Consider the following 12,655-nt stretch of genomic DNA (forward strand, 5'->3'; position numbering starts at 1 on the left):
TCACTTGTTGCTGTGTGCCCTTTTCTTTTTTGCTTGCTGGTATTGCTTCATTCTTAGGTGTGCCATCTTCATCCTCTACAAAGATTTGATATCGGTTCTTCAGTTGTGTGGTTGGTGATTTCTCCATGGTCTTCTTGCTTCTTTTGGTCACATGCTTCCACTCATCTGCTTTTGGAGGTTCTCTGACACTTTTTGCACCTTCTGTGACCAGTAGAGATGCTTCTGTTCTGTCTAGAAAGTCTTCATTCTCTTTGATGAGTTTCAAAGTTGCTATTCTTTCTTCCAGACCCCGCACCTTTTCTTCTAAAAGGGCCACTAGTCTACACTTCTGACAGGTGAAATTGGATTCTTCTTCTGGTCGATCTGTGAACATGTAGCACATGCTGCAGCTCACCATGTAGGTTGTCACATCTGCCATGTTGCTCCTAGATCCTGCTGACTTGCTGTGTGTTTTCCTTCTTGTGTAATCTACTCAGCCAAGCTCTCTTGCAATACTGTCCTACGGCGCGCGGTTTGGTGATGCTTTCGAAGCAGCTGGTCCCGGCTGTACCCAACGATCTTCTAGCTTAGGGAGACTTCGCTTCTCCCAGAAGGCACCTGGAATATGCAAATTAGCCTCCTGAAGCTTGAATCCCTGGTTTTATTTTGAATCCCAGTGTACTCAGGACAAATTGTACAATGACTTTTGTGGTTCAATTTCTCCTTTTACAATTGGTAAAATAAAACAAATTGGATCTGAAATAAAAATGTGGTGAAAAAAAGTTAAATGTTCAATTTTTTTTAAACATTCCAAAAATTCCTGTGAAGCACCTGAAGGGTTAATAAACTTTTTGAATGTGGTTTTGAGTACCTTGAGGGGAGCAGTTTTTAGAATGGTATCATTTTGGGGCATTTGGGGGTGTGAGGTGGTCCCTAACAAATGGTTTTGCAAATTTTGTTGTAAAAATGAGAAATCGCTGGTCAACTTTTAACCCTTATAACTTCCTAACCAAAAAAAATATGTTTCCAAAATTATGCTAAAGTAAAGCAAACATATGGGTAATGTTATTTATTAACTATTTTGTATGATATGACTCTCTAATTTAAAGGCATAAAAACTAAAATTTTCAAAATTTTTGCAAAATTTCCGTTTTTTTTCACAAATAACTGCAAGTCAAATCGAAGAAATTTTACCACTATCATAAAGTACAATATGTCACGAGATAACGTTCTCAGAATCACCAGGATCTGTTGAAGCGTTTTAGAGTTATTACCTCATAAATTGATAGTGGTCAGAATTGAAAAAATGGCCTGGTCAGGAAGTTGAAAACAGGCTTCGGGGTGAAGGGTTTAAGCTATTTAGACTTTATAGTATTGATGCGATATAAAACTCATGTATTCAATGTTCGTAAATACTAATAAGAGCTCAGAGAGCTTACACCTGTATATTTCATTGTGCTAGTATGTGCTCATGAAGATTATTTGTTGTAGTGTATAATTCGACGGGGTTCAGCACTCTACCCATCTAGGGCTATTTTTAATTAGAACAAAGTATAGCCAGATCTTTCTTGCCCTTTAAATTTGCATGGGTAAACCTAGGAGAAATACACTAAGATTGTTAGTTTAGGTTTCCATCTGAAAAAGATTGCCTTGTCATTAACGTATGGAGTTACAGTATCCAATGTCTTCAAAATGTGTGTGAAAAGCTTCTAAGTAAACTTCATAAAGTAGTAATGAAATATAACCTTCACATATTCAGTGATTGCATACACTTTAGCACACTCAAAGCAGATGCATGTTTGTTAACATGCAAATCAGTTTTTTGGTTCTGGATTATTAGTAATTATCCTTAATAGCTACCATTAATTGATTAATTAATCAATGGACACATTAAACATACACAAAATATACACACAAGGTGAATGAAGGGTTTTAATCTTCAAGGAATCTATAAGGATTCTTCAAATGAATTAATAATGTATACTGTAATAATTTAAGCACCTTGGAAAAATTTGGCATTTCAGTACAAATCACTTATACGTCTAAAAGAGCCAACCCTAGCATTCATGGCGCCCCAATCTGTAAACCTCCTGTACTCTCCAGACTTCAGGTAAAACTGTCGTCCTCTGTAATTGGGTTGTTCAAAGAAGATCCAGTGTCCTTCTAAGACATTGCAGGAGTGGATGTCATGATAATTGAATTCTTCATTCACGTGAGGACAATCTTCAGTGAACTCCATCATTTGACCCCTGAAGTCTTCCCGCTCATAGATCCGAATTCTGAACGAGCCACGGTGCTTCATAGTTGGCAAAAATATAGAACACATAATAGGTTTAAAAGATTTAGACAAATGAAATGGCTAAGATAATATCCACTAGAAGATTTCTGAGGGGGTTGTTGGGTCTCAGAAAAATTAATTTGCAAGAATCCATTTTTCTTTTTGTCTATTGATCACTCTATCTTTTCTCTCTTAGTGATACTAAATCGTTGTTATATGGAGCAAATAGTATATTAATTCTAATAACGTCATGATGATAATAATAATAATTGTATTTTTAATATCAGTATGTTTTCAAATTATGTTCTTGCCAAGGAAGATAAAAAATAAACTGTATTGATCATGGGTCTTTTTTTAAGCATAGATCTAAACCTAATTTTTATTTTTAAATATGTACCATAAGTATGTACTCCATTGCTTCTCAGAAAATCACGCAAATAGGCTTAATTACCTGAGGGATTAAACGGCAGGACCTAATGGAGTCACTCAGACCAGACCAGTGCTGGCAATCTGGATATTCTCCCCTCTTTACAAAGTACTGTTGTCCAGTGTAATTGGGACGTTCATAGATCATCCAGTTTCCATTTTCTACTCGGATAGAGTTACAGCGACTTAAATAAGAATTCAATTCCGAACAGTCATTGCTGTTTTCATGGGATCGACCCTGGAAGTTCCTATCCTCGAAGAAGATAATCTGAAAAATAGTGTAAAAAATAATTGCAATTAATGCTGTACAAAATATTGTAAAGCACTATATATTTCCCCAACAAATTATCATCGACATTTTTATAATCATGCTAGAAATTAATATAATTGTGTGCATGTTGCTGGTTTATGCTACGTGTATACTTTTGGCCACGCAGTGGTTGCGATATAGATTGCGGTATGTCGGGAGTTTTTCCAATATCTTGCAATAATGTATTGAGAAATTGGAGTCCTTTAGGAAATGTTTGTAAAGTTAAAGGTGAATATATTTGTAAAGGCTACATATAGAAATTAGCGGAAAAGGTATATACCAAAAAAAAAAGTGACCTAACAATAAACTTACCTGCAGATACCCTATACTAGGCCTAGTTTGTACCTGCCTAGCTGTGGAGGTTGGAACCCTAAAAAACGATTTTGACGCCCCCACTCGCCATGGGCTATCTCTCACTGCCCTATTCCAACCCTTTAGATATAGGTGGGAAAACAATTTTATGATAGTGCAGAGATGAAGAAATTTTCTTATACTAATCCCTGCAACTCATAAATGGGTATCCAAACAGGCAGAAAAATATAGAAAATCATCCAATTTCAAGATAAAGACTCCACAATCGCAATAATTTGACACATGATGCTTTTGACAAATGGGCTCAGATGTATCTCCTCAATGGGTGACCATCATATATGATTTAGAGGAAAAAAATAATAATATTAGTCAGAATCCCCTCAATATCCAATTTTTTTTGGTATACTTATAATCCATTGGAAAGGGAACTTTCAAAAGGAGCAGCAGCCGATGCTGCAGGTACCGGAACGCTCGTCCGTCGCTCCCCCGGGTCTCTCCTGGGTATACCAGCTCCGGTGCCGGGGGCTGTGGTGGCAGCAGATTCAGGTTTGGGGATATTGGCCGGGCTCAGTTTGTTTTCGGTCACAGGACCGAGAGGCACCGATTGTGCGGACACCGCGGACTGCGCCATTGAGGAGATACATCTGAGCCTATTTGTCAAAAGCATCATGTGGCATATTATTGCGATTGTGGAGTTTTTATCATGAAATTGGATGATTTTTTATATTTTCCTCTCTGTTTGGATACCCATTTATGAGTTGAAGGGATTAGAATAAGAACATTTCTTCATCTCTGCACTATCATTAAATTGTTTTCCCATCTATATAAGAAGGGTTGGAATAGGGCAGTGAGGGATAGCCCACAGTGAGTGGGGGCGCCAAAATAGTTTTTTAGAGTGCCAACCTCCACGGCTAGGCAGGTACAAACTAGGCCTAGTGTAGGGTATCTGCATGTTAGCTTATTGTTAGGTCACCTATTTTTTTGGTATATACCTTTTCCACTGGGTTGGTGTTTTTGTTGAATCATTAAAGGTTACATTTTAATGGAAATATATTTATACACACTAAGTTAGATTTCCTTCAATATTCTGAATTGTTTGGCAAAATACATATAGAAATTAGGCCATACAGTATGTACATTTTTACATACAATGCTCCTCATTTGTTAAAACTGACCAAAATAATTTTACAAAGTTTCTTTCCTGTATTAATATAAATTAGGAATATATTGGGGTGTGCTCTGCAGGTTTCAGTCTATCCATACAACTCATTCACACATGTCCTTTTTGCACTTGGTCCGCCTGTTATGCCATGCAGTGGGTATTATATACAATGTCTTTTTTAACTTATAGTCTACACAATAGGTTCATTATTCAAGGGAATCTGTCAGCAGGTTTTTGCTATTTAATCTGAGAGCAGCATAATGTAGGACAATAGAACCTGATTCCAGGGATGTGTCAGTTATTAGACTGTGTGTGGTAGTTTCAGTAAAATCAGTGTTTTATCAACAGGAGATTATCACAACAGAACTAGGTCTCACCTGCATGCCAGATCAGCTAATCTGTCTCACACTGTCCCATCACTGATTCACAGCTTGCTGACAGTGTATACTGTATACAGAGAGCTGCCATTCACCAATGTGGGCGGCATTATACACAGGTAAGCATTTTAGCATTGCTACATTTACAGCCAAGAAAACAACGATTCTAGCAAAACTGCACCAAGCAGTCCAGCAAGGGATATATCGCTGGAATCAGGCTGTCTGTCTCCACACTATGTTGCTCTCTGATAGCATAGCAAAAACCTGCTGACAGATTCCATTTATGTGATCAGTGCAATAGTGATATAGCAGTGCAACTATGTAGTCTGAATGAGTACTGTACTGTATATAATCTTTCGTCATTTTGTTCAACTATTTTTTGGTGGAATAATTTTTTTGTACTTTTCAATTTATATTTGTGAATGTCGATGGCATTATATTTAATGTCTTCATGATTTACAGTTTTTATTCATGTGTTTCTAATTGCTAATATCATGACCAGTAATTGTTTTGTGTAGTTGCTAGTATTTTGTATCAAATGACATATTTACTTACTTACCAGGTTTTTTGCGGCCCGTTAATGGGGCCTTTTTTGCGGGCCGTGTCGCCGCAATTTTCAAGGTCTGCCGCAATATCGGACCACAAAAACTTGCTGATCGCCGTTTTCAGGTTCCCAATACTATAGCAAAAATATTGGGAAAAAACACGGCGGTCCGCAAAACCGGAAATCACAGCGCACCTTCCATTGTTTTTGCGACCCCATTGATTTAGAATGGGTGCCGTGTCCATAAGCCGTGAAAAATATCGAGCAAGCTCGATATTTTTTCATGGCCTTAAATACAGCCCTAACGGCCATACGGCGTACGGCACTCCTACGATTTTTCGCAGCCCATTTTGGCGGCCCCATAGAAATCTATGCAAAATCATGGCAAGTGTAAAAGCAGCCTTAGGCCAGTCTCACACGTCCAGCTAATTCCGGTACCAAAGAAATCGGTACCGGAGTTATCCGTGTCCGTGTGCTCACGTGGCACATCAGTGTGGCACACGTGCAGCAGCCGTGTGCCGCCTGAGGACCACACGGACCCATAGGGGTGGAGCCGCATATTCATCACTGTAATGAGCGGTACCACGTGACCGCTCACACAGGACAGGCTGCCGGCGTTGAGAGGAGGCATCGCGGGAGCTGGGTGAGTATTTCTCTGCAGGCGGGCAGGCGCACGGGGGGTGGGAGTCGGGAGGTGACCCCAAACTTTATTTTTAACAAAAAAAAATAAAAACCTTGATTTTTCATTCCTTCTCTCCAGCGAACGCTGCTGGGAAGAAGGAATGAATGCTGGCTTCAGCACCAAAAGCAGGGGACAGCGCTTAACTGTAGCGCTGCTTCTCCTGCGGCGGTACGTGCACATGGAGGAGAGTGCACACTGTTCTCCGTGTGCACGTGTGCGGGACGCTTTGCGGACCGTGCTGCCGGAGAAACGCGAACATGTCTCCGTGTTTTGCACACGGACACATCGTCCGTGAAAACACGCTGACATGTGCAGAGACACATTTATTTTGATGTGTCTACGTGAGTCAGTGTCTCCGGTACGTGAGGAAACTGTCACCACACGTACCGGAGCCACTGACGTGTGAAACCGGCCTTACTGATATTATATTGTGCTGTGGTTGGACCGTTAAATGTATATATAGGAAGAAAAAGTTGTGGCACTCACCAGTCCTTAAAAATCCAAAGTCTTTATTCAGAAAAACATGTTTAAAACTGGCTGCTGGTATTTTAGAAACAGTAGAAGCACAAGAAAGCATGAAATGATTGTTGTCCTGAGTTTTAACCCCTTTCTGACATCCGACGTACTATCCCATCCATTTACCCTGGCCCGTCTGACCATGGATGGGATAGTGCGTCATAGCCAATCGGCAATTCGAGGCAGCGTGTCAGCTGATTGTCACAGCTGACACCCGGCACTAAGTGTCGGGAGCGGTCACTGACCACTCCCGACACTTTAACCCACGGAACACTGCGATCAAACATGACAGCACCGCTCCGGAGCCGACACAGGGGCTGATAGCTCCTCTGCCTTTGGATCGGAGACCCCATGGTGTGCCATTGAGACCCGATGTCGTCATGACGAAATCCAGGTCTCCAGAGCTGAGAGACTTCCTGTCATGCGCAGTGAATATCAGGAAGTCTCTAAGGTTAGTGTACAGAAACTGCAGCGCTGACAGATTCTATAGTATGAGGATCTGCATTCTCTAGAAGCGATCAACCTGCACAAAATGAGTGTCCCATAGTGGGACAAAGTGTAAAAGCTAGAATGAAATAACATTTCTTTTAAAAATAATTATAAAAATATTTTTAAAAGAATAGTTAAAAAAATCAATATTTATTCTATCAATATATAAATATTTGAATAAAAAAAAATCAAAACAATAAAAGTACACATATTTAGCATCGCCGCGTCAATAACGACCCGACCTATAAAACTGTCCCACTAGTTAACCACTTTAGTGAACACCGTTAAAAAAACAAGCCAAAAAACATGCTTTATCATCATACAGCTGAACAAAAATTGGAATAACAGGCGATCAAAAAGACGGATATAAATAAAAGTGGTACCGCTGAAAACGTCATCTTGTCCCGCAAAAAAAAAAAACACCATATAGCTCCATCACCAGAGAAATAAAAAATTTATAGCTCTTAGAATAAAGGGATGCAAAATAATTATTTTTTATACAAAATAGTTTTTATTGTATAAAAGCACCAAAACATAAAAAATGATATAAATAAGGTATCGCTGTCATCATACTGACCCGAATAATAAAACTGCTTTATCAATTTTACCACTTGCAGAATGGTGTAAACGCCCCCAAAAAGAAATTCATGAATTAATAATAATCTTTATTTTTATATAGCGCTAACATATTCCGCAGCGCTTTACAGTTTGCACACATTATCATCACTGTCCCTGATGGGGCTCACAATCTAGAATCCCTATCAGTATGTCTTTGGAATGTGGGAGGAAACCGGAGTACCCGGAGGAAACCCACGCAAACACGGAGAGAACATACAAACTCTTTGCAGATGTTGTCCTGGGTGGGATTAGAACCCAGGACCCCAGCGCTGCAAGGCTGCAGTGCTAACCACTGCGCCACCGTGCTGCCATATGAATTGCTGTTTTTTGTTCATTCTGCCCCCTAAAAATCGAAATAAAAAGTGATAAGAAAAAATAATGTGCCCGAAAATGGTACCAATAAAAACATCAACTCGTCCTTCAAAAAACAAGACCTCACATGACTCTGTGAGTCAAAATATGGAAAAATGATAGCTCTCAAAATGTGGTGATGCAAAAACTATTTTTTACAATAAAAAGCATCTTTTAGTGCGTGACAGCTGCCAAACATAAAAACCCGCTATAAAAACCCACTATAAATAGTAAATCAAATCCCACTTTATTACCCCCTTAGTTAGCGGAAAATAATAACATAAAAAAATGTATTTCCACTTTCCCATTAGGGTTGGGGCTAAAGTTAGGGTTAGGGTTGGGGATAAAGTTAGGGTTTGGTTTGAGGCTAAAGTTAGGGTTAGAGTTGGGGCTAAAGTTAGGGTTAGGGTTACAATTGGGATTAGGGTTAGGGTTGGGATTATGGTTAGGAGTGTGTCAGGGTCAGGTTTGTGGTTAGGTTATGGTTGGGATTAGGGATAGGGGTGTGTTCGGGTTAGGCTTGCAGTTAGAATTTGGGGGTTTCCACTGTTTAGGCACATCAGGGGCTCTCCAAAAGTGACATGGCTTCTGATCTCAATTCCAGCCAATTTTGCATTGAAAAGTCAAACTGCGCTCCTTCCCTTCCGAGCTCTGCTATGTGCCCAAACAGTGGTTTACTCCCACATATGGGGTATCAGCGCACTCAGGACAAATTGACCAACAACTTTTGGGGTCCAATTTCTCCTGTTTCTCTTGAGAAAAAAAAATCGGGGGAGAAAAGATCATTTTTAAAAAAAAATATGATTTTTTTATTTTTACAGCTTTACATTTATAAACTTATGTTAAACACTTGGGGGTTCAAAGTGCTCAGCACACATCTAAATAAGTTCCTTAGAGGGTCTAGTTTCCAAAATGATGTCACTTATGAGGGGTTTCCACTGTTTAGGCACATCAGTGGCACTCCAAATGTGACATGACGCCTGCAGACCATTCCATCAAAGTATGCATTCCAAAACATTACTACTTGCATTCCGAGCCACGACGTGCGCCCATAAAGTAGTTTTCCCCCACATCTGGGGTATCAGCATACTCAGGACAAATTGGACAACAACTTTTGGGGTCCAATTTCTCCTGTTACCCTTGGGAAAAAAATTGGGGACTAAAAGATCATGTTTATGGAAAAAATATGATTTTTTTATTTTCTTGCTCGGGTGCTATAAATTTTAGTGAAACACCTGGGGGTTCAAAGTTCTCTCCACACATCTAGATAAGTTCCTTGGGGGTCTAGTTTCCAAAATGGTGTAATTTGTGAGGGGTTTCAACTGTTTAGGCACATCAGGGGCTCTCCAAAAACAACATGATGTCCGATGTCAATTCCAGACAATTTTGCTTTGAAAAGTCAAACGGTGCTTCTTGCCTTCCGAGCTCTACCATATGCCCAAAAAGTGGCTTACCCCCACATATGGGGTATCCGCGTACTCCGGACAAATTTCTCAACAACTTTTGGGGTCAAAATTCTCCTGTTACCATTAAGGAAAAAAATTGGGGACTAAAAGATCATGTTTGTGGAAAAAATATGATTATTTTATTATCTTGCTCGGGCGTTATAAATTTTAGTGAAACACCTGGGGGTTCAAAGTTCCTTGGGGGGTCTAGTTTCCAAAATGGTGTAATTTGTGGGGGGTTTCCACTGTTTAGGCACATCAGGGGCTCTCCAAACGCAACATGGTGTCCAATCTTAATTCCAGACAATTTTGCTTTTAAAAGTCAAACGGCGCTTCTAGCCTTCCGAGCTCTACCATGCGCCCAAAGAGTGGTCCCGCCCCCACATATGGGGTATTAGCATACTCAGGACAAATTTCACAATAATTTTTGGGGTCCAAGTTCTCCTGTTACCATTGGGAAAATAAAAAAAATTGGACCTGAAGTAATTTTTTGTGGAAAAAAAGCTAAATGTTCATTTTTTTTAAACATTCCAAAAATTCCTGTGAAGCACCTGAAGGGTTAATAAACTTCTTCAATGTGGTTTTGTGCACCTTGAGGGGAGCAGTTTTTAGAATGGAGTCACTTTTGTGTATTTTCTATTATATAGACCCCTCAAAGTGACTTCAAATGTGATGTGGTCCCTAAAAAAATGGTGTTGTAAAAATGAGAAATCGCTGGTCAAATTTTAACCCTTATAACTCCCTAACAAAAAAACTTGGGGTTCCAAAACTGTGCTGATGTAAAGTAGACATGTGGGAAATGTTACTTATTAAGTATTTTGTGTGACATATCTGTGTGATTTAAGGGCATGAAAATTCATTAACATGCAAACCACCCTTGGGGTAAAGGGGTTAAAGATGTTTTTCTAAAAAAAGACATTGGATTTTAAAGGACCCATGAGTTCCAATGTTTTTTCTTCATATATACATGTCTGCATCTCATTTTGTGAGCACACAATATCTGCAGGCTGGATTGCTCAGTCCAAAGTTTGGTTTAAGGACAAGTTCACCCACAGATTGAATGGTGCTGGCCTTCTTCTAGTCTTTGGACTGTTAAATGTGACTACACTGCCCTATTGGGTTTTTAATGTGGTATTTTTAAAATATTATTTGACAATTGTTTGAGATTATTTTCTGTATAAATACAGTTTATAATTTCATCCACGTATGTACTGTAGTTATGGTTATTAGCAGATCAATTATTTGGAGATTTAGAGTAATTTGTATGACATTGTATTATCCTTGGGGCTCTTTGATATTCATATATTTAAATAGAAATATATTATGTGGCTTGTGGTCCAGTTTTGGTTACTACCAGGGAATCCGTGCCCGTGCTTTTGGCGTAGACTATTGCCACATTTTTAAATTGTGTCAAAGTAACTTGGCTCTTCTTGTATGTATCTAGTAGGTATTCACCAGCTTAGAATTATTGGAATGATGAGGAAAAAAAATGACTGCGAGCTACAGTATGTATACATATGATAAACATTATAATACATCATATTCATTATAAATGCACAGTATGTGCTATATCTCAATTCTGAATATTTATAGAAAAAACATTTGGTTAATCAGGTAAGCTACATTAATATTGGTTGTACTGATATTATCAATATTGTTAGAATTTAATATTAATATATTATATTATTATTTATGCTATTTATTGTAATAGTCTTGTTACCTTTCCCATTGTGGAGGTTATTGAAGCTCTATGGATAGACTAGTGAGACCCTCCATTTTATACAAACTGCCCACAATGTGCTTTGCATAACAATGAATAAATGTACATCAGACTGACAAAGTCAGCACTGCTCAAGTCATGGGATTGTGACACAACAAAATCACAAACTCAAGCAGGTTGTTTTATTTTCCTCGGCTTTACTGTTTCTATTGAATAGCTTGTTTTGAAATTGTTCAGTACAACAGTGACAATGGACCATGTGAGAAGCACATTCCTTTTTTTACAAGTTTATTCTATCTTGCTCTATCTGTATCTACATAGATTTACTAGAGATGATGCAAATCACATTTTTTTCTGCATGTATTATTCTTCACACATAGAGACTATCACTCCCATTTTCGATGTTCTTTGGTGCTGCAGTAATATACCACACTCTGATTTAGGTCATTCTATCACTATGTGTAGTTATGCTCTGTGCTCCCTGGCCTCCCAACCTTAGGCCATGTTCACACGTTCAGAATTTGGTCGGAATTTTAAATCAGTGCCAAAATCAGAAGTGGAACAATCAGAGGAAAAGTATAATAGAAACACGTCACCACTTCTGCATCTTTAACCCTCTCCTAATTTTGGCTTACAAATACTGAGATAAAATACTGACCAAATACTGAATATTTAAATGTGGCCCTAGGTTGTTAACCATAAAATGGCCTCTATTTTCCCTGCCTCGTCTATTATAGTGGCAGTAATGGTCCCCCTTAAATGGCTGTACTAGACCATGTGATGTAATAGCTGCAAGGCATTATAAGGAATCCAGCACGACCTTGTCTAATGTCATGAACACACTCTCTGCCTGATGTAATCTACGTCAATGTGTAAAATTACACCAGGCATTTTTTTTTTAGCAATCTGCACACATTTAATTGCAAATTGTTTAAATTCAATTGTACCTGCAAATTTCATGCAATTAGTTTTAAAGAGGTTGTCTACTACTTTTCCATTGATGACCTAACTGAGCTGTGTCAATTGCACACAGAAATGAAACAGATGCTGAGCACAATACCCTAAGGTTGAGCTTGCTCTGAAACTCTACTGTGCTATCCGCACACATGTAGGTAGCAGAGGCTACAGTGTTATTTTTTGCTATTATCAAATTTATTATTTATCTACTTTTTGGAGCTTATTTTTTTGTTTTGTGTTTTTTTTTCTCTTCTACGGGTATCGGTGGTGTTTGTGGGACAAAATCTGTTTGTCTATCCTGAATTATAGGGATTATTAGGGACCCTAGGGCTAGCCGCCGTTGAGTGGGGGCGCCTACCGCAGTAAATTAAGGTGCCAACCTCCACTTGTAGGCAGGTGATTAGTCTAGGTGTCGAGAGCAGGGCTTATTTAGCCTTTCTTCTATCATAGGTCCCTAATAGGGCCTGAAAGGGTAAGCCGTCGAGGAGT

The 12,655-nt window shown here is 38.9% G+C and overlaps 1 protein-coding gene across 1 annotated transcript; it reads right to left on the minus strand.

Annotated features, from left to right (window-relative positions):
• Positions 1-1,897: 1,897 nt before the first annotated feature.
• LOC138644841 (gamma-crystallin 1-like) lies at positions 1,898-11,273 on the minus strand. The gene is made up of 3 exons (XM_069733728.1): positions 11,210-11,273; positions 2,709-2,951; positions 1,898-2,275 (listed from the first exon to the last, which is right to left on the minus strand). Exons 1-3 carry the CDS (start codon positions 11,216-11,218, stop codon positions 2,000-2,002), a joined length of 528 nt encoding a protein of 175 aa, XP_069589829.1. The 5' UTR covers positions 11,219-11,273; the 3' UTR covers positions 1,898-1,999.
• Between the last annotated feature and the right edge of the window lie 1,382 nt (positions 11,274-12,655).

Source organism: Ranitomeya imitator, chromosome 7 (genome assembly GCF_032444005.1).
Source record: "Ranitomeya imitator isolate aRanImi1 chromosome 7, aRanImi1.pri, whole genome shotgun sequence".
NCBI lineage: Eukaryota > Metazoa > Chordata > Amphibia > Anura > Dendrobatidae > Ranitomeya > Ranitomeya imitator.